This window comes from Phaenicophaeus curvirostris, chromosome 2, assembly GCF_032191515.1.
Source record: "Phaenicophaeus curvirostris isolate KB17595 chromosome 2, BPBGC_Pcur_1.0, whole genome shotgun sequence".
NCBI lineage: Eukaryota > Metazoa > Chordata > Aves > Cuculiformes > Cuculidae > Phaenicophaeus > Phaenicophaeus curvirostris.
In genome coordinates, this window is record NC_091393.1 from 25,774,364 (window position 1) to 25,798,091 (window position 23,728).

The following is a 23,728-nucleotide window of genomic DNA, read 5'->3' on the forward strand; positions in this document are numbered from 1 at the left end:
AGCAGGCAGCCTGCAGCTGAACATCTGAATCAGAACACTCATGTTGAACTCAGCAAGCAGACAGCAGGTGAAGTCTGCAGGAACTGTCAAAAATCTATAGCTACGTCTTGAAAGTAAAAGGACAATCTCCAGTTTAAGCAAAGAACTTCTAAAGAGGATGATGCATAACCCTAGTGAATATTTTTGCATTGCACCAGTTAATAATCTGACTTTCTCTTCTATAAAACATAAGAATAAAATTTCTCTATCTCAACGGCGCAAGACAAAAATTCATCACGCTCAATTAGGTATGGCAAATGTTCAGATGGAAGATGATATGCTACTCAATACAGTAAGCTGTTTTTATAACAGGACTTTGGCTTCTGAACATTGTCCTGTGATTCCTTCTGTGAAATCAAACTGGCTGCTGTACAGTTTATACATATGCATACGAGCCCAGTCATTTGGAGGGCTCTTCTCACAAACACCCATTGCATTTGAATAAATATATGTACGTAAAAAATTAACTAGCAGTTAGTAGCATATTTACTACTTCTAAAACGCATTGGCTTTGAGAACCAATCCACACTCTTTTTCTTTTAAAAGCTACTAGAGCAACACAGTTGTAGGTATAGTTAAGAAAAAAAGAAAAGCAATGTTAAATTCCTTATCCAATTGAGTAAAGTTTAATGCAGGAATTCTTTTTAACACTGTCTTAGATTTTTTTCTCCTGTTCAATATTTGCTCTTCAAGCAACAGGAAGAAAAGCAAACAAGCAAAGGATGAAACATTACTGGTTTGGGCTATACTTTACCGATGAAGAGACTGGTTATTATTAAACTCCTGCTTTTGTATCTAAAGCAATTACCACTCTCTCAAGCAGATATTATTCATTCTTTGCAGAGAGCAGAACATTGGTCACGCTTTTTTTCAATGTAATTTTAGTCAGTGCAGTGGACAAAGGGGAATGACTATAACGAAGAATTTAACGTCTTATGCAAGTTCAATATCAGCACACAAGAGCTAACCTGAAAATGGATGACAAAGAAACTTGGAACAGCATTAATCTTTTTTTTTTCATTTCTTTAGAGTGTTATTTAAAGTTTAAAAGAGCTATTTATCAGAATCAAGTCAGCCAGATAGGTGTGGATGCTCTTTATTGTACCTATGTTCTCCTTCACCATCAGAGAGGCAACGCATGCTTAAAGCATCAGAGAACGAATCAACCCAAGAAGCTGTTAGTGCCTATTGATTCATTTCTTCCTTTGGGATCTTCAGTGGAAAACAATGAGCCCAAATTTCAAGTCCACAACACATTAAACTCACAGTTATGACAGAAAAGGACAGTACAGAAGCTGTTTGTGCAATTTCCTTACCTGACAGGAAACTAACAATTGTGTATCAAGAGCACAACTGCAGCAGACAAAGCACACAGGCATCAGCATCTCTGCAGTGCCAGAAAGTCCATTTAACAGCTGCAGCAATGGTAAAAATTACAGAAAACACCTTCTGCAGTGAGTCCCATTGATAATTGCACCTTGTTTTACTGCACCGAGTATATATCCGTTCACCTTGAGGATCATTTACTATGTGAGATCATGACACAGACAGCTCTGGTATAAAAAAAAAATCAAGCTCCAAATAATTCACTTATCTGATCTAAAATTGCTTAAACATAGCATAGACAAAGGCATAAGCTTTCGGATGCGTTTCCTCCTTTTATTCGTATGAAAGTATCCATAGCTAAACAACCCACACGCACTGCCTCAAGAACTCTATTTCACGAAAGGCTGGAAATAAAAATAAATTTAAAGAAATACATAAATTTAAATAAAAAGCAACTCACATCAAGGAGAACTGACTTCTCTGTATCAAAGCTGCATTCTTACCCCTCATTTTGGGTTTGTTTTTTTTTTTTAGGAATGGCAAAAGATGTTGCATTTTGGGGCTATCTTCATTTCCAGGGCAAAAACTGAATGAGCTGCTTATACTGTGTGAACAGCACTCTAAATCGTTATCATAATTAAGATCCGTGCTAAAGAGGGAAGGATGGAGGGAAGAAGATCTTTAGCATCTGTCTAAGGTTTATGGAAGTGACCATGCAGCAACGAGGAGGGACTTCTGACTTGGCTGAAGAGTTCCCGCTGGCAGGGGATGGATCATTGCTGGGAAATATTTATAAAGGGAATTAGAGCTGGCTGCAAGCATACACAGAAGGTGGTGGATGTCCCTCAAAGGGGGTGGGTTATTTCTGCCAGCTGCAGCTGGAGAAAGAGAGGGTTATGATTCAAGAAAAAAATCAGGGTTCTCCCAGCCAGGTCATTAATATCCTCAAACCATTTTCCCTTATGATCTTTTTAGTAACACCTGTACAGAGCATGTAACTGCTTTTCTTCCAATTAACTTTATAATTGCTAATGTATCCCAGTTGTTGCTGGATGGTTAAGTTATAGGAGATGGAAAGAAACTGAGATGAGACATCAATAAAGCTCTTACATTGTGCTTGTGGCATAGAAGAAGGAAGTGAAGAATAAAGGTGTCTGGCTGGGAACTTTTGTTTCCTGAGGCCCAGGGTATGTGACAAATACAAGTGCTGAATTTCAGCTAACGTGATAAAGAACATATATTATGCCAGTGTATCATATATACTTTTAATTTAGTAATCAAAATATTTATGATTAATGGAAAGCCATAGATAAATTAATGCTTAAGAAATGAAACATCAATGCCTAATAGAAAAGCTTAATGCAAGCAACCAACATCCAGCATTCAGTGTTTTATTTAGAGACTAAGATTTTGTATATTTCTCACTTGTTTGAAAAATGAATTGTTGTTTAACCTTTGAAACATCTAATCTTGATAAATACATGTCTTCTTCCAAACTGCATTGCTGTGGAATGGCTTTGAATTACATTTTTTTATCCTCCCTTTTGAAAGGCTCTGCAGAAATATTTTTATAGCCGAGTTATAAGCATTGAAAACAAAATTTCATAGTAGAAGTACTAACACAGTGACACAAGGGGAAGGTGATCAGCTCTCCTGTGTACCTTTCTTTACATGCATAGCTCTCCTCTCCAGTTTAGAAACAGAGAATATTACTACTAACAGAATAAGCATTGCCATTTCAAACTCTTACACAGTGTAGGAAGGGACAGTGGGACATGTCATTTTCTAGGGTATGGGCAATCCAGGGCCATACTACTTTTAAGGCTAATTGCATATATTCCCTGAGAAGTGAGGTTAGGCTTGGTCTGAAGAGCAGCCAGATGAAAGGTCAGCCTGGCAGCACTGGCTCCATCATTCCCAAGGAGTTGTTTCTTTATCTGGGGAGCAGTTCCTGTGCTAAGAGCAAAAAAAGAGGCTGTTACAGGGGCACTCTTGAAGAAGCAGCCCAAGACTCCCAAGCCAGCCACTCATGAACAGATATATATGCTGAACGGATATAAACAAGCTGGGAAGCTACTGCTGCATCTCTCCCTTTCACTCATCCCTAGTCTCTACAGTATCTGTGTTCTTCCCTAAGGGTTTTGGAGATCTCACTTTGTTTCTTCCTCTCTTTTTCCTCCCATCCCTCCCTCCCAGTCCAACTCTTTTTCTCCCTCTCTCCATTTTATTAGGAACAGCACCTAAGTCTGCACATTACTAATTTCCTCCACATGTCAGCAGCTGAACACAGACATAGACCTAAAGCTCATAATCTGGCCATTTCTCTGGGCTCACTTAATGAGGATGGACCTGGACAAGATTATATACGATGTACACATTTGAATGCAAATAGCGTGTTCCGTGTTTACAGAGGTTTAATCAGTGTCTTCTTCTTAGTTTGGACTAGTTGATTCAGACACAACCAAACAAGAAAAATCATTCACCTATCTCTCATAGATTCAAATCAAATTCAAATATTCTTTTTTCTTCTCCAATCTGCCAAGTATTTCAACACCAGAAATGAAGGAAATGGGGGAAATGGAATATAGATATCATTCACTTTGCATCTGCCGGCAACTCCCAAATATATAATAGGTTGGCATAAAACTTCTTACAGCAGCAGTCACACAGAAACAATAGAATTTGTTTATTTTCATAGTTATTTTCATACCTAAGTGTGCTTCAGTTGTTATGTACCAGAACTAGATAGGATGCCTTTTCAAAGAGCTTAATTCAAAATTTTCAAACCCAAATTTTACAGTAGCAGGATCCTCCTTTCTCTTATGTCCAAATGAAAGACCTTTTGATGGTGACTGGTATTTCAGATAAATGGTTTTCTTAATATTGATTATAAAGGCCTATTTCAGCCTCTTTAGATAAAAAGTCAGAATCTTACTGACCAGCTCTAAGTCATCATTTCAGGTAACACCAGCTTTTATATCTACTTGAAACACTTCTGTACTAGTCAAGAACAGTTTAGTCATCAAAGGAATCTGGATTGAATTCTAGTATTACAAATAATATTTTTAAAAAGATAATCAGCACAGGATCACAAAGACTGGGCTGTAGTCATTATATGGTATCGCCTTAGTCCAGTTTTCAGGAAAACCAGAAATAATTATAAAGACTAAAGTCTATCTGCAATCTGTTCACTAATTATAAACTTTCAGATTCTTGCTAGAAGAGATGTGTCATTAACTATATTCCCGTACTCACAGATGAAAATGGAAATGAGGTTTTAACTTTCATTTGAGCATTCACAGGTAACCACAAGTCACACTACAGTTCAACACAGTTGTCAAGTTCTCTATGCAATTACACTCAGTGCAAACTGTGCCTGAAATGTAAGTAATAGCAAACCAAAGAACAAATCAGTTTATTTTAATTGTAGCTACTGGGGGAGGGGGAATAAGCTGCAAGCATTCACATATGTTCTATTAATCAGATCAAAAATAAGCTATATTTTTCCTTCTACTTTTCTGAAATTAGTTTGTTAAATCAAACTCACAATTGCATATGCAGTCACTCTCACCCTATTCATAAAATTATAAAAAAGATTTTTAAATGTATTTTGAAAGGAATTTTTTTTTCCTGTAAGAAAAGAATGTAAAATGAAATCATCCTTTTCTTCACATCCATGTTATTGTGCTCATCAATAGATTTGTTCTGGTCACAAATGTATTACTTAAAATCTCTTCCTGAGCAATAGCAAAGCATCATTCATGATACTCCTTCTGTCTACTCCTCCAGTCTTCAAAAAATAAGCATAAAGCAGACATCTATCTGCAGTCAGAGCTACGCATAAGTCTTACTGTTTAGCACCTTTACAAATCAACAGAATCAGACTGCAGACTCCAGTATTAAACCCCTTTTCTTGCCAAAATTGTAACTATATAATTAACAATAGAGATGCTTCAGAAGTTCATACAAATACCTTGATAGGCAAGACCTGATAGAAGCCTCTATGACAGCAATAGCTCCAGAAAGTTAAGAATAGAAGAAAAGAAAAGAATACACAAAATCTTCACATGAAAGCAGGTAATTTAAACAAAACATCCAAGATGTCACTACCTAGAAGAGAACTTCAATGACGCTAAGTAGCAAAGGTGACTTCTCTGTATTATCCAATTTGTGTTTGCATTTCTCCAAATCATATTACAATGTTAACTCGTGAAGAAAAAAGTTTACCTGTGTTTCTGTCAGGTAAAATACAGCAATGCTTCTGCAGTATGCCAGGCAGGACCTGTTGCAACAAAGAAAGAGACGTTTATATACATATCTATTTTAATATCATATGAAGAAGAGCCAATGATTGCTGAAGTGCACATTGGATCAAGATTTGTGCTTTCATGCTGCACCCAAATTGGCTGTCATGCAATGCAAATGTGAACCTCTGAACACAGAGAAGAATCGTACAAGATTAGCTGCTTAATACCTGCTCTAAAGCTAGATTCACCCTTTCCCATAGACTACAATATCAAAAAGATGAGTAAAGGAACAGAAGAACGTAATTAAGCATGCTCCACTTAGAAAGACAGCATGTTAACAGTCAATGACGCTGCTGTTCCTGATTTGGCATATGGCCTTGGGGCTATGAGGTCTAGCTTTTCATAAATCACTCAGGACCAAATTCCAAAGTACAGTTCCACCACCCAGTTCCAGCAGGCAACACAAAACCCCAGAACCTTGAGAAGGAAACTGAAAAGATGGGGGAAGAAATGATCCCAAGCTTGTGATTCACCACATCCACCATGCTGAGAAGCCTCACACCATCACTGGCCCTTTATTATAGGCAGAAGCTCGCCCTTCTTCACAAATTTAAACATTGAAGTCACCTGTTTCGGTGCAACCAGCTTTAGTGCTCCTACCAGCAAAGACCTCCACTTGAAGAACCCACGACCTTACTTTAATCCCTAATTTACATCCTCTACAATGCTACCAGCATCTGTAAAGCCATACTTTAAAGTTACATCTTTTCCTTTGCTGTTTCCAATCAAAAGCCAATTAAAAATCATGCTCTGAGATGGCCTCTCTAAATTTTCCTTTGAGGGTCAAAGTGCACCCTTTAAAATCTGAAAAGTTTTATAAGAAACCAGTTTCTACAGAGAGGAGACCAGCATAACCACCATATGGAAATGCTGGTTGTCCAACAACTCTAAGAAGACCCCAATTAGCACCATGGCTTGCATTAAGTTTCTTGAAGTTCAAGAAGAAAGATACTTTAGAGGCATTTTTTTTTCTCACAACGACTGCTGTTGCTGTTTAACCAGGATAAGTAGCTAGGGATGAGACCACTAAGAGTCAGACACCTTCTGCCTCCGCAGCATCACTATGTGGACAAGAAAAGTTCCCTTCTCAACTCCTCTATCTCTACTGAAGGCAAAGCATTTAAGTGCAACATCTTAAGAAAAACAAACAAACAAACAAAAATAACAGAAAAATCACATACTCTGGTATAATTTTGAAGCTAAACTTATGGATAAAAGGGGAAACGAACTGGGTTTAAGTGGCAGATGTCAGGCACAGGGCAATCAAGTCAAATTCCCAGAGATGCATCTCAGCAGAACCCCCAAATGCTTTGTTGCAAATAGAATCATAGAATCATAGAGTAGTTCGGATTGGAAGGGACAAAGTAGTCTCAAAACTAGCCTGTTTGCTTCAGGGAGGACAATTTGAGGGAACAAAATAGTTCTGGAACCAAAGTATCATCTTGCATTACCGTGATGCACAGGCAGCATGCGACTCATATTTTAAAAAGAATCAACAGCACAAATAACAATCTTTTTAAAACCACACTTGCCATTCTACCATGTTTTTAAAATTTTAAAATAAAAAAACCCCAATAATTCTTAGGTGTACAACATCATACATACAAGCTGTAGCATTTTCCTTATGGCCATGGATATAAATAGCAGCACAGACTTATACACATCAAAAGCATAAAAATTAGAAGCACAGAACAAAGAAATCCTAAAATGAACAGAGACAGTCTTTCAAAGCAGTGTAGCACAAAGACCGAAGTTAAAAAAAAATACTGTCTTAGTCAGACATAAAGTAACATTTAGTTCCTAGTGAATCTGTCACATTTTCTCCCCACATGTGCAAACTGTGGAGAAGCATTATGAATTTATTAGGAGCACCCAGTTAATCAAATTAAGATTGAAATTAAAAGAAGGGACAGAAAAAGCAAGTCTGGAATAGCAAGACTATTTCAATGAGGAAAAAAAAATAGCTCTAGTACATAATTTTTCCTTCCTGGTAGACTGGATATAGACAACAAAATAGTCATAGTGAAAAGCACAAGCTGGAAAAACATTCATTTGCCCCTTCCTTTCGCTCTCTTAAGTAGGCAAACAGCATGGCAGAGGCTAAAACAATGCTTCCTTCTCCCCAGCCCTTTAACATGTTTACCCTGCGCAAAGCTAGTTTCTGGCTGGTAGGAGTTTGATATCAACCTCCCACTTACTTATCTACAGTATACAGATTTTTACACTGCACCCATCTCCATGGTATCCAAGAGCCTGTTCACACTGCTCTCCTCCCACTTTGTCCCACTCCATTTCTCTCCTCCCTAGGGAAAATAACAGGAGAATTCCTCAGCAAAACTCTCACCTTTCCCTGTATTTGGATCTTCTTTCCCCTGCTGCTTACCTTTCATTCATTTTGCACGCTGTAATCCCTGGGCTATTCCTTATGTCTTGAGGCTTTTTTTTTTTTAATTTTATAGACAATCCATAGATTTCTTTGATTTCTTTTTTTTTTTATTCTGTAGTTTGAAACTTTACCTATACATTTGAGTGAGATTCTTCACCCAAATCAGACCTGGAGTGAATTCTGCTGTAGAAATCAAAACAAGCGAACAAATGGAAGGATTCACACGCAGGGGTAACAAAACCCAGAGAGAACAGAATATTATTTTAGAACATTCTTCTTTTTCCTCAGCAGAAGAGCAACAGGTTTCAATTCTATTAAACTGATGATTTAAGCTTCAGTTGTTTTATAAGCTCTCAGCTGGGAGCTAAGGCATTGCAATACTAAATTAAAACTGGGCGCACAGATGCAGAAACAGAATAAATAATACAGCAGGTGGTATGTCCTTAACATCAAGGTGCCTCCCTAGCAGTAGCCGAATGAGCTCTGGCCCAAAATACAAAGTTAGGAGGTCACTTATATGCAGTCTTTGCTCATGTTGCTAAGCCAAAAGCTTCCTCAAATTCTGTGAAAAAAACTAATTTATGTTTGGTGGGCATTGATCAGAGCCTACTTACGTTTATTTGCACTACAGCTTGCTGTGCTTAGAGATACATAAATATAGAGCTGACATAATTAGTTTTCAAACATTTAGTTGTAGCTACACATACTATAGGCATCTGGAAAATTCTCAGAGCTGCACAGGGTAGTTACATAGCTGTTCACAATTTAGTACAGCTCATATTTTTATATGCTTGCTTGGAAACCTTCCTTCATTTCATGATAATAAAACATCGGGGTCCTCTGAGTGGTTTTTAGAGCGATTTAAAAAGAACTAGAATTAATTCCTAAAAAATAATTTCAAGTTTGGAGGCACTGACCTATAACACAAGTTAAAAAACAAGAAAACTTACAAAGCAAAATAATTCTAGTATGGAAAAAATGCCTCTGTGAAAGGAATACCTACTCACTTAAAAGATTCTGCAAACAAAGATGATCAGGCCTCTCTATGATACCCAATGATAAAGACGCTCTGCTTTCTACTCTATTTACAACTGGACTAAGATGGCCATAGAAAAGTGAGCTGGGTTCTGCTTTCCCTTTCAGTAATTCAACTGAAAATGAATGTTTCATAGGTCCAAATTTACAGAACACCCAAACCAGGAGTCCTAGTGCTCTATAGGTTGAGTCAACCTAGAAGTTAACAAGTGTTTATGCTGTTGCCTGTAACTTGTCGGAAGGAAGGAATTTCAACCTGAATTTTGGGTTCCAAGCTGAGATGTGATATTTGTCTTTGCTTTTTACATCCTAGAAATCAAGTGATCCTAAAGACTGGAAAGTCAGAACATACCCTTTTGGCTCTGCCATCCACACAGATCATTTTTGCAGCCCTTGTGCTTGTGTTCAATCATTTTCAAGGACTGCCTCTGAGATTGCTTCCTATCCTCCTAACCTCCCACGCCCATAGAACTATTACAATTAGCATGTGAAACATTTTGATTGCAAGAAGATGGCCATATGCAGAAGAAAATGTGTCAAACACGTGGTAGACAAACACCAATTGATCTATAAAACTTTTATGAAAAAATATTCTGGAATTTGAGCTTTACTTATGATCAAACGGTTACAAAGAAATGGTCCTTGGGCAGAGCCAACCCATCAAGCGTGACTTTTATCTTCTGTGGAATCAATACAGTACTGAAGAGAAACGAGGTTAGATATTTCAGTGTGATCCAATGAGGGAGTCCTTATCTTGTCTATGACGTGTTGCGTCACTTCTTTTGAAGAGGTAGGCACCTCCTGGACCTTCCTATCATTCACTGCTCCATGCTAAGCATTGCTGCTTTCCTACGATCTACACAGATCTTGTGGAAGGAACTCTAATTGCGTGCACTGTAAGGACCGTAGTCATTCTATCACTTACTTTTCCTTCTATTTGTCTCAGGGCTTTCATTTGAGGCAAGATTTTGTCAGTTACGACAGAGATGCTTTGAGATAATGTTTGTAACAACTACATCTTAAAACCACTGGAAATCCTGCACTTGCACTGCTCTGAATACCTTTTGCTGCCTCCTGTCATTACAGGGGCAGACTGTGTTATGAGTTTCCTTTTTATTATTGTTTCCTTCTGTTTTGATCTTCATTCCTGAGGATTTGACCTCTGTCCCAGTGACACTGTTAAAAGGAGAAGGTCCTACCACTCTGAAACCAACTCTCTGACTCTTCAGCAGAAAGGAAACACTCAGGATTTGGCTGTTCACAGCAGCCAGCTATCTAACAGGTCTGTAAAAGCATCTGCCTTCAGACAGAGCATGAAAAGTAGGCAAGGTTTCCCATTTGAAAGCTGTTGGGTGATACAAACCATCATAAATCAAAGGTTTATCACTATAGCATTGCCACATTTCTTCTTTCAGAGCAGACAGGCTCACGTAACCAGGTGCTGAAAAGCTACATCAAGCTATTGCCTTCAGCTTCCTAACAATATGCAGTTGGTTCAACCTACAAGTGGCTAAATATGAACTCCATTCCATTCTCACAAGCATAATTATATCTGGCTATGCTTTTCAAGGGGCATCAAGAGAGTGTATCAACAAAATATCTGTTATCATTTCAGATCCTGTAAGAACTCAAAAGCAAGCTAAGGTTACCAGTGGGTCTCTTCTGCGTCTCACTTGAAGCTGTTTTTGATACAACCCACACCAGCATCAGCAACAGTTCCAAGTTATTCATAAAATTAGTCCTTGAAATATCTGGATCTGGAGGAAGAGAGCGGCAGAACCAGAGGCACCTGCCCTCCTAGGGCTTAACCCAAACCGGCGTGTGTTCCCTGCCAATGCAATGCAGACCCTGCTTATAATGACAAAGCCAGTGCAAGCAGAAAATATTAAGAATTTATTTTGTTGTGTGCATTCGGTACTGCTGAAAATAGTAGAGATTTTGCAAGACCTTTCATTCATTCCCTGCTAGCTGTCAGTTCCCCCGCCCTCCCAAGGAGACAACCTTTCACTGTAGCTCCTGATGAGCTGCACCCCGCCGCAAAGGCAGCTTGTGCCAAAACGTATCCCACTCACGGTGGTTTGAGAAAGAGGCCTGTCCTGACAGTTTATTTTGTTATATTCTGATGAAATGGCCCAGACTTGTCCAATTATGCTTCTTCAAGATTTTACTAGATCGCTGTTGTCCAACATCCAATTTGACATGCACACCGGTGAACCCTCATGCTAATTTAATGTCAAAACAGAACTTGCTAATGATTCGCCTGCTTTGTGGGGGTTTTAGCAGAAGTATTTTCTTCTTTTATCATCCTCTACCTTAGTCCACCATTCCCAATTAGATATCAAGAGCGTAAATAAAACATCAAGATCTTGTTGAAAGGACAAGCTACACCGAAACAAGATAAATCGTATTTACCATACATCAAATACTTTGATATTGTATCAATGTACTTATCCTATCATATCAAACCACATTTAAATCCGTATATTGTCTCCTTTTCTTTTTGAATAAAAGGAAATGTTGGGCTAAGGAACATAAATCTCAGAAATATTCTGAAAACATTACAACACCCATACTAATATGTGTCCTTTCAGATTGTATTGCATCTCAAAAAAATGGAAATTTTCTAGAGCTTTTTCCATGATTAAAGGAATTATTGACACCAACAACAGAAGCAACATTTCTTTACCAGAGTTTGTGGCTCTAAGTGGCAGACATTTAAGTAATGAGGAACTCACTGACTACATAATCTATTTTGTATATCTGAAGCAAAACTAAACAAGGGAAAGGAGCCTAGACAGCTCAGCTCCATTCACCATCTTTGACTTCATTATTCCTTTTATCCAAGTCACTATGCCAATCTAAACTGAAGACCAGTTTTGATCATTTTTTTGATGGCCTAGGAAAGAAAACATCATTATTATTGTGTGACATTTCAGATTTATGGCAGTATGAGTCTGCATTAACAGGAACTAATTTTAATTGTCCTAGGACTAAGAAGTAATTATGTACATACATCCTTTAAAAGTTCATCTAAAGAGTAATTCCTCCCCACAGCTTCCATAGGAATATAATATGCAGACTAAATAGAGTAACTAGGCAAGCCTGTGGGGAAAAATAATTATGTACTCTGAAAGTTAACAGAATATTTAGCTCCGAAGTGATCTGAAATAATACCTGAAGACAATCTTTTCCCTATTTAATAGCACAGGAAAGTAAGCGGTCATGTTTGCAATAGGCACAAAACCTATTTCTTTCTAACTTCCTCATAGGTATTTACACTCTTTGAGAACAATGCATCTGCAACAACAAAAACTTCTTTATATCTTTCACTTTTCAGAAGAGAACACTCCTTACTGACAGAACCAAAGTGATCCATATAGTTGTGACCTCCAGGTCCAATTACTGCAATCTGCTGGACTTAGGAGAGAATCCACAAATTATTTAAGATGCCTCAGAAGGAACACAGCATGACAAACGCAAGTCTGTTGGAAGCACATCAGTTTGTTGTTCAAATAATTGCACCATTGTACCACTGCCCAAAAATAGGCTTTCAAAAACCTGCAACACGCAATGTCAAAGTTCTCTGAATCTGAGAGATGACTGGACGAGGTGCTAAGGGGCATGGTTTAGTGTTTGATAGGAATGGTTGGACTCGATGATCCGGTGGGTCTCTTCCAACCTGGTTATTCTATGATTCTATGATTCTACGAATCTGAGAGCGGATGACGTTGCCTTGCCCAGTGTAACATTGCTGAGAGGAAGAGACTGAGACTTTTAAGTTGATGCTGTAATTTCTTCTTGCAAAAGCAAATGAATGGGAGGATAAACTTCAGGACAAAAGCAATTGTATTTTCAGCTTTCCTTCAGATGAAATATTCCTAACCAACTCATCAGAAGTACAGTCAGTGCACTACCCATAAAACAACTGGATAAACACTTGCTCTTGTAATTGGACCTGAGAAACATATTTTAGTGTAAAACAGAAATCACAAAAATTTCTTCTGCCTGTTACCTCCATAAGCAGCAGTAATATCTCCTACCTAATGGCAGGGCCTAGATGTAAGATATCCTCTCTCTCTTGTGGATCATGGGTCAGAAAAACCGTAGGAGACCAATAATACTTCAAAGGTTGGTCATAATTCTCCACAGAGACTCTTGGGCAAGAGCCCAAGACAAGTCTTGGACTGAAGGAGACAGCCCTTGAAGGGCCAGGTTAATAAAGACCCCCACAGTGGTGGAACACAGCAGCTAGTGATCTCCAGGGGCTGGAAGGTGCCTGAATCTGATTCACAGGTCACAAGAAAGGAAGTAAGGGGTAATATATTGATTCTATACGGGTGGACGAGGTGTTGAGGGACATGGTTTAGTGATTGATAGGAATGGTTGGACTCGATGATCCAGTGAGTCCTTTCCAACCTAGTGATTCTATGATTCTATGATTCTAATAGTGGTTGGATATTCCCTTCTGTGGGGACAGAGACATCTATCTGCTGACTAGCCCATGAGTTTGCTGCATGTCTGTAGCACAGCTCCTGCACATCCTACAGCAATTCCGGAGGTTCATCCAGCCCCTGGCTACACCCTCGAGCTGTGCATCTGTGAGGATCAAGGAAGAGATCACTTAAGCTACCTGGATATACCAAGTCTATAGGGCTGGGTGGAAGGAATCCAAGGGATCCAAAGGTGATGACCGTGAGTCCTTGCTCTGACATACACAATTTTAATATATTAGATTTACTGTACTAATACAGTCAAATATCACACTAAAATATAACATGAAAACACAGCGTTCACTCCACCCTCCCTCAAATATATTTATAACAGACATATGTAGTTTCTATTTCTACCAATGACTCTTAAGTTTGAATAATGAGCACATTTGCATCCACCTGCAAACCTGAAAAGCCTCACAGAAGCATAGCAACTATAGGAGTCAGCAAAAGACAGCTCTTCCCCCAGAAGTAACAAAGAAGTCACCCCAGGGCTACAATCCTTAAATTAATTCAAGAGTAAGCTGGAGAGAGAGATTTGGTGCAAGAAATTGCTCACGAAAAAAAGAAAAATTTGACTGAGTTGTTATGATTTATTTATCTTTACGCATCTGATTATGTTTTGAGCAAATAAATTCCAGGGCTTGCTATATGTATGGGAGCAGAACAAACATCTTCATTTTTATTCTCTAAAATATGAAACATGATAATTATAGTCCCTTTTTTCCCCTGCATTAATCTATACTATTTAGACACAAATACGTATGTACTTTGCAATGCCTGGGCTGCGAGGTCTCCTAGTTGGAGATGACGGTACTACAGTGGTACAGATAAAAGTGAGAAAGCAGTCTTGCTAGGGAAAAGGATGCCCTGGTATTCTTTTTATGAGGGTCCACAGCACAACGGCAGCATGGTTTGTGCAGATAAAAGTGCATATAGAGCAAACCTACAGCAAATTATAATGAAAGTTTTTAAACTAGAGGAACTTTAAGCCTTCTAGCAGATAGATCCTGGCTACCTCCTTGCACCCATCACTCACCAGAGTCAGTGGATAGACTGTCAGCACGCACACATGCACTGCAGATACCACTCCCACCATCCCTGTCACAGAGATTTCTCTTCTCCTCAGTTATTTCTCCTGAGCAGAAGTCATAATCCACCTCATGGGTCAACTTGGATCCTACATGCCAAGCTGCTCTTTCCACAGGACTCCTGGATGAATCCCTGCCAAGCAGAAGGGGATTCAGCAGACCTACATGGAGGAAAATCATCCTCCTGACTCCAAAACAGGCTCCAGTGAACACACCCAATGTAGTGCTGGAGGAGTGGAAGGTGCCTGGCCACCAGGGAGAAGGCTGGACCTGGTGGCACCAACCTGCAACATGCCACTGGTGCCTCACCAGGCAGTACTTGACCCCTCAAAGGTTTTGTTGGAGGAGAGATGAGATATCTCCTTGCTTCCATCTCACCCGCACACCGCTGAACAAAGTCAGTCATCACTCGGTTCCCCAAGTTTTAGTCTGGGAGAATGCTGTGGAATAGGTTTTTATTGTGGCTTGTCATGAGGAGGTTTTTCAATGCACAACATCAGTAAACTGTGTGATTCAAAAGCATATATTATTCAGATAATAATAACGTATACAAGGTAAATGCCAGGGAATCCCAAGTGCTATTTCTCCTTGCTGCTCTGAGTATACTTAAATCGTATTTCAGATTTACGTGTGGAGCACAGGGATCTTAAATATTTTGATACCTGCATTTGCATTGCAGAAACAGATCCATTAAACATATGAAATAGAGTAATAGTCCTTCCTTGCATCTTTGTTAGAAAGAAACTAATCTTCATTAAAAATTAAAGTTTATGGGTTTGTACTAGGACTTGGCAACAAAACCCTCCCAACGGCCTGCTGTATTCTACTGTGTAGGAGTCATGGAAATACGAAGAATTTCAGTTCAAAAATTATGAGTAAGGTGAGAGAGGATGTTTTAAGTATAAAAGTTAACACGCACAGAAGAAGAAATGTCCTAACTGTTAAACTGCATTTATGGTCCTGATATCACAGGCTTTTCTCACTACGAATCAGAGAAAAACTCATGTATCAGAAGTGGTGAATCATGACTTGAACTAGGAAGGAAGTCACGTAATGCTTTATAATTTATTAGTTGTCTAATTATACCATATGGTTGCTTTTAGAACAATCATTTTTAGGGGGAAGCTGAAGTCCTCGCTATATTAGGACCAGAATCATAGAATCACAGAATAGTTTGGGTTGCAAGCAACTCCAAAGCCCATCCAGTTCCAACCCCCCTGCCGTGGGCAGGGACATCTCCCACTGGATCAGGCTGCTGAAAGCCCCATCCAACCTGGCCTTGAACACCTCCAGGGATGGGGCAGCCACAGCTTCCCTGGGCAACCTGGGACAGTTTTTCCAAAGACTGCTTTGTTGTTTCAGGTAAGTCACGTCCCCTTTGGTCCGACACACAAACTGAAGTAGCAGCACGCTTAACAATTCATGCATACACAGAACTGGGACATTCCACTCCTGATGGACAACAGCAAGTGGTGGCAGAAGAACAGAGAAGGAAGGGTTATTTTTAGGAATACTTACTTCATAGATTTAGGTTACACAAATCTTTCATGCTAAGAGAACAAACAGAGAAGGATGCCTGTGCCTTGTTCATGCCCTTGGCAATGTTTGATAGCACAGAGGGTTACAGATTTCAGAACAGAAAGCGACTACCCACACCTCCTTCCCCAACGAGCAGGCATTCTTATGGAAATAATAACGTTCTCTTTAAAACAGAAATCTGTCTTTATTACCCAAGTTTCATTTGGTATCGAACAACGGGATAGCTTATTGCCAGCCCCAGTCATTTGGGGAGATCTTGCTGAAGGTGGGATGAAACACGAAGAGGTCTCAGTAAGCTGCTTATCATTTTTTTGAATTCTGGGGGGGATTTTTGAAAAAGGAGACTGCATAATTTGTGCAGTCCATTTCTGAGAATAGAAAATGGGAAGAGTGACATTTTTAATCTGTGAGCTAATAACTCCACACTGTCAAAACTATGCATCTACCATAGATTATTTTAATCTTAATCATTTCAGGGTCTACCTATTACTAGATGACCCAAAGATATGTACGCAGAAAGGGTGTTTTTGATGCCTATAAAGGTGAAAGACACAAAGCACACTCAAAGGTGTCTATTCCTCTGCAGTTGATGCTCCTCCAGTCCTGTGCAAGCAGCCAGGGGGAGCCTGGGAAATCCTCAGTGGTGCTACAAAGCCAGCAATCATCAGAGACCCAATATGATTTTGGGATTAGCCTTAAACTGAGCACTGGAGATTACAGCGCTGTCTCACCTCTTGAGAAACAGGCAACAGAGGCTCACCTTATCTACAAGGTTGGAGCTTGACCTGCAAGTCAAACATCTGCCAGTTAGAGATGCTAGACTCTTATCTTTTAAAAGGCTACCAAGATCAGTTAGTGTGAGATAACATTCATCTTCCCCGATGACTTTCTTGAATTTGCGCAATTATCAAAATGTTATTCAGATCATGGAGAGCTCTATAATTTAGCAGTCAGAGGACTTGCCAGAAAGAAAAAAAAAGCAAGCTCCTGCTTCTTTTCTAACACTAATTAAAGTACTTTGTACAATGCACAGTTTACTTTCACAGAGCACAACAAAATGTGCCCAATGTTAGAGTATAGAGAGGGTTACAGCACCCTCCCAAGATCAAGGAAGACCAAGAGTAGACACCTTACTTAAAATTAATAGGACTATATGGACCAGCTACATCCCAGCACACCATGCTAAGTCCTCCACTAAAAAGAAACAATTATCCTTTTCTTGAGCTTTGTATGTTTTGTGGATTTTACAAGGCTTGCAAGGGGCCATGGGGCTGCACAAGGTTAATTAGTTTTCTGAAGTGGACAAATATTTTACTGTTCCCCCGTGATGTTCGCGGAGCCTTCATTTGCCATCAGAGAAATAAGAACAAGAACTGGTGGAAGGGTAGGGGACCACTATTTTGTTTTTATTAATGTATACCTGGAATGAAAGAGCCTTTATGTGTGTATATTCTTACCTACAACCTAAAATATAGTTTAAGAGGGAATTTTTCTTCCTGTGTTTGCTATCCAGCTGGAAAATAGGTTGGTTTTAGCTTGTTTGGTTTTGATTCTTCATTTCATGTTGCTTTCAAGGAAATGCCACCTCCTGAGAACAAAAGGTTAAGTCACACAATGTTGAACTGTATAATCAGTCTGCTTGACAAGCCTTGTCTGCTGAAAATATTTAAGAATGAGCCCCTGACTAGTACACAAGCCATTTTCACTGACAGAAGTTCCTGTTTAAGCACGTTAATTATTCTCATGGGTCATCTCGTCTTCAGACACATCAGCACTAATGTTACCTCATCACCAGTAAACGCCAGCAATTTGGTTTCTCCAAGGACTGAACTCCTGCCTCTTCAAACCAGAATCTAGAATTAGCAATAATGTTGCTTAAGCCTGTCTCCATTGCACTCTCTTGATATAAGACTAAGGGTCTCTGACACCCATTATTCAGATTGCTTAGCCTGCTCAAAAATTTATTATGAAAACTACCAAAAATATTGCTTTGATACCATCCACGATTCCAAAGTGTAGGAAAGCAGCCTGTCTAATTACATAAATATTCTGTGCAACTACCGCAATGTCCCACTGCATTTCAGACTGCCTTAGATCAGTTTTTATTATTCAAACACATAAAAAGCCAGGAGGTAACTGCAGCTAATTTGCTATTTGAAGTGCTTAGAGCAAATGTTATGAAAAGTTGAGTGTTTGTTGCAATCAATACAGATAGCCAAAAAAACAGTATGCAATCAAATGCTAGGAGACTTCGGATGTTTCAAAATATCACCCTAGAATCCGGCAGTTTTAAAATCCTTTTTCATTTTCCTGTGATTATTTTATTCTATCTCATGGCAGTAATCGCAATTCATTTTGTTGAACTTTCTCATTTCAAAACCAACGGGAGATATTGTGATCTATGAGCTAGAACTGAAACATTGCTACGTGATATAATGTAGAAATGTATATCAATGCAAATGTGAAGAAAAAAAAGGTGTTAAATAAAATAAACTAGTACTTCAATACCTATGGGTATTTCCCTTTGGTGCAGCTTCAGGAAAGTATTCTCCTTTAAATACCATACTGATTTTTGTGGCATGTAAGCAAATGTCTCCTGTCTTCCAAACATGACTTGCTATTTGCTGTCCATATTTTTTCACATCTAAGATAATGAGACCAGGAGGAATAGTGAAATTATTTGTATGGTCATACAAGACAACACATATTTTTTTCTAAATTGTGTTACTGATTAAAATATGTTTGAGACCTCTCTCACATTACAAAAAAACCCAAAACTTAATTAATGCTGTAGCCTATTAAAATTCATGGATATAACACGGTCCATCTTGGTCATAAAGAAAAAAGCAGGCGTGCTGGTCCACTTTACAGTGCTGGATTCCTCACTAACATGTATTGTGCATTTGTCATCCTTCCTAACAACAAATATAAAAAAGTGAAAATGGGAAAGAGACACCAGGCATTCCTTGCTGGAAATAAGACATTTAAAAACTTGGAAAACTGAAAAGTCTGAATGTGGTTGCAGATTTAACTACTGGCATCAGGGGTGAAAAAACATAAAAAGTCTTTGTTTAAGCTATTTGCACAATAATGTCAGCGCAGAGTAAAATTCATAAGAAATCATAGAGTCACAGAATTACAGAATCACAGAATCATAGAATGATAGAGTGGTTTGTGTTGGAAGGGATCTTAAAGATCATCTAATTCCAACCTCCCTGCCATGGGCAGGGACACCTCCCACTGGATCAGGCTGCCCAAAGCCCATCCAACCTGGCCTTGAACACCTCCAGGGATGGGGCAGCCACAGCTTCCCTGGGAAACCTAAGCCAGGGCCTCACCACCCTCATTGTGAAGAATTCCTAATGTCCAATCTAAATCTTCCCCTTTCCAATTAAAAGCCATTCCCCCTCATCCTATCACTCCAAGCCTTTGTAAACAGTCCCTCCCCGGCTTTCCTGGAGCCCTTTAAGGTACTGGAAGGTCACTATAAGGTCTCCTTGGACCCTTCTCTTCTCCAGGCAGAACAACTCTCTCAGTCTGTCCTCATATGGAAGGTGCTCCAGCCCTCGGATCATCCTTGTAGCCTCCTCTGGACCTGTTCCAACAGCTCCATCTCCTTGTTATGTTGAGGATTCCAAAACTGGGCACAATATCCAGGTGGGATCTCACAAGAGCAGAGCAGAGGTCATGCGTAGATAGTAAAGTTGTGATGCTTAACTAGCGGAAGTGTATAAGAGAACAGTATTAATTACTCTCAGATTAATACAATAAATATGCCAGGGGTTATGTATGTTTGCTCTTTGACTCAGCACGATGACATCGTGCTAGAGCACAGATACGTACTACAGTTTAATACTTTGCTGTGATTAATACTTTTTCATAAGTCACTGACTCAAGTCCTGTGTCTGTCCACATTTAATCACAGGCTTAACTTGCATATGGATTAATACTTTAGCTTTATTTTCTTCTTTACAGCATAGAGGTTATTACTATTAAATTATTATTAAATTAATGAATAATTAAATTAGTGAATCTTAGTAACATTCACCACATAGATGTTTGGGTCATTAATTCAAAACCAGTGCGTATGAGTACTTCATACTTAACATACAAGTATGTAATGCAAGAAGTGAACAAATGTCCACGTTTACATTTCATGAAGTTACGTAGCCATGATGCTTTCATCAGTACCCACATAGTTTATACATCTGGTGTTCCCTGCCAGCCTACTTTGCAGTGGCCCTGGGCATGGTTTATTGCATCTTTGAGACTCTGGAGCATTTTGCTGAGAGATACCAGACTAGACAATAGAAGATTACAACAAATTGTTTACTGATTGTCTTGTGGAAACCATAAACAGGGCTTTGAATGCTGCTGATTTGAATACTGAACAAACTTCCACATGCCTTTGTGCTACAACCCCTAATTTCCCTTATTTCACAGAATCATAGAATCACTAGGCTGGAAAAGACCCTTGAGATCATCAAGCCCAACCGCACCTCTCCACTACTAGACCATATCCCTAAGCACTTCGTCTACCTATCTTTTAAACAACTCCAAGGATGGGGACTCCACCACCTCCCTGCGCAGCCTCTAACAGTGCCTGATAAATCTTTATGTGAAAATTTTTTTCCTAATGTCCAATCTGACCCTTCCCTGGTGGAGCTTGAGGCCATTCCCTCTCATCCTATCACCTGTTACTTGGAAGAAGAGACCAACACCCATCTTGCTACAACCTCCTTTCAGGTAGTTGTAGAGATCGATAAGGTCTCCCCTCAGCCTCTTTTTCTGCAGGCTAAACAACCCCAGTTCCCTCAGCCGCTCCCCATAGACTTGTTCTCCAGCCCCTTCACCAGCTTTGTTGCCCTTCTCTGGACTCACTCCAGGGCCTTGATGTCTTTCTTATAGTGAGGGGCCCAAAACTGAACCCAGGATTCAAGGTCCAGCCTCATCAACTCAGAGTACAGGGCAACAATTGCTTCCCTGGTCCTGCTGGCCACACAGAAGCCAATTAGGAGAAAATACTGCTGATCTCTAATTACTAGTACCTTTTTTAATATATATACACATATATATATGCACACACACACACACAGAGCAGTATTATAAATGATGATTGCACTTTCACGTGCTGCTACTTTGCTCATATAAGCAGATGAAAGTTCTGAAAGATTTGGTCAATATTTTTTATGTTTTAGTGTCTAAGGGTAACATTCATCCTCCAGGCATTGCTTTGAGGAAGGGATAAGGGTAACACTCACTAAAGCAGAAGCAGCCCCATGGGGATGCCTTGAAACTCCAGAACTGTAGCAACAGCAACACCACTTCTGCTGATTCGATTACACTGAAGCAGGTGGGTTTGAAGTAAAAGGACAAGCTTTGTGAGGGTATAAAGGAAAACAGAAATATATAACGTATGTTCCAATACATATGTTTATAGTTTTTTGTCCCTACAGTTTTAGTAAAATCTAGGCATACACATTTTCCCTGGATGCATTCGGGAGGGCAGAGAGATTGTAATTGGCTTATTTATAATTTTTAAACTAATGCTAGCTATATTTACTATATTTTTTGATGTCCACTGATGCAAATGAGATGAAAATTTATCCCTACTCTCTAAAGAGCTACAACAACATTGGCAATGCAGAATGAAAAATATTGTTCTAGTTTACACAAAAAATTTCTAATTTGCTGAGGTGAAGGATACTACAACAGACTCAATATGTTTGTTTCAATGAGGGATGATAAGTAAACAAGAAGAGTACAGAAAACGTGAATGCACAGCCTAAAATGCCAGAATTTTTCATGTTTTCTGGTACTTCAGAAACACACTATCAGTATGTATTGCTGTTTTTTCCAAACACTTCATTAGCCTATATATTTCCATATACACCTTGACATTTGTACTGGTTTTGACTGTGATTGAGTTACTTTTCCTCACAGTAGCTAGTATGTTTTCATGGAAAGGGTCATTGGGCACTGGAACAGGCTGCCCAGGGAGGTGGTTGAGTCACCTTCTCTGGAGGTGTTTAAGAGACGGGTGGACAAGGTGCTGAAGGGCACGGGTTAGCGATTGATGGGAATGGTTGGACTCAATGATCCTGTGGGTCTTTTCCAATCTAGTGATTCTGTGGTTCTGTATGTGGCTACAGCTCAGATTTGTGCTGAAAACAGTGTTGATAACACACCAATGTTTTGGGGTTTGCTGAGCAGTGCTTACAGATCCAGGGCCTTTTCTGCTTCTCACCCAACCCTAGCAGCAAGGAGGCTGAGGGTGCACAAGAAGCTGGGAGCAGACAAAGCTGGAACAGTTGTCTCCAACTGACCAGAGCGATGTTCCATACCATATGACATCGTGCTCAGCATATAAAGATCAGCGAAGAAAAAAGTGGAGGATGTTCAGAGTGTTGGTGTTTGTCTTCCCAAGTCACTGTTTTGCATGATGGAGCCCTGCTTTCCTGGATTTGACTGAACACCGGCCTGCCAATGGGAAGCTGTGAATGAACTCCCTGTTTTGCTTTGCTTGCACCTACGGCTTTCGCTTTACCTATTAAATTGCCTTTATCTCAACCCACGAGCTTTCTCTGATTCTCTCCTTCACCCCACTTTAGGACAAGTGAGCGTGCGACTGAGTGGTGCTTGGCTGCTAGATAGGGTTAAACCATGACAACATTCTATGTGGTATCCTAGCTATGCGGTTCAATAAACCCTAAAAAGAGTAGTGTAAATAGAAAAAAAACCTAAATAACTCTGTAGTCTTCCCACATTTTTTAACTGATTAGGCAGCATTATAGCTTTCATAGCAGCAAATACCATAATTAAGTCTTACAATTTCATTACAACCTCACTGTTTTCACCTGCTCATTCTCCTTCTCCAAAATTATCCTTCTATAGCTGGTTTCATCCAAAATAGCATCTGAGATGCATGATTATAATTTGCAGCTTATTGCGAATGCTGGTTTTGGAAAGTCCATTAAAAACCTGTTCATCCATGCGAATTAGGTATAGGGGATAAATGGATACAAAGAGGAGCTTGCATGCAGCTCTGGGGATGTTCTGCCTTGGGAAGGCTGTTGTGGTTCCTGCCCCTCGTTAAACACACTGTCCTTGTTGCAGAAGCGACGTTTGTATTGGAGGTAGCTCAGCGATCATAGAATCATAGAATCAATCATAGAGTCATAGAATGGTTTGAGTTGGAAGAGACCTTAAAGATCATCCAGTTCCAAACCCCCCTGCCATGAACACTAACCTGGCCTTGAAAACCTCCAGGGATGGGGCAGCCACAACTTCCCTAGGCAACCTGGGACAGGGCCTCACCAACCTCATCGTGAAGAAATTCCTCCTTATGTTTAGTCTAAACCTTCCCCTCTCCAATCTAAAGCCCTTTCCCCTCATCCTATCACTACAAGCCTTTGTAAACAGTCCCTCCCCAGTTTTCTCATAGCCTCTTCAGGTACTGGAAGGTCACTATAAGGTCTCCTCAGAACCTTCTCAGACCATGAATGAGCAGCTGCT

The 23,728-nt window shown here is 39.6% G+C and overlaps 1 protein-coding gene across 8 annotated transcripts in view; it reads right to left on the bottom strand.

Moving 5' to 3' along the window:
* DLGAP2 (DLG associated protein 2) overlaps window positions 1-23,728 on the bottom strand; it is a 478,034-nt gene that overhangs the window by 388,108 nt on the left and 66,198 nt on the right. For all 8 annotated transcript variants that reach the window (XM_069851571.1, XM_069851585.1, XM_069851567.1 and 5 more), the window contains one exon: window positions 5,593-5,647. In XM_069851571.1, coding sequence (XP_069707672.1) covers window positions 5,593-5,647 — 55 coding nt within the window. Of the gene's footprint in view, window positions 1-5,592; window positions 5,648-23,728 lie in introns of those variants that run through there.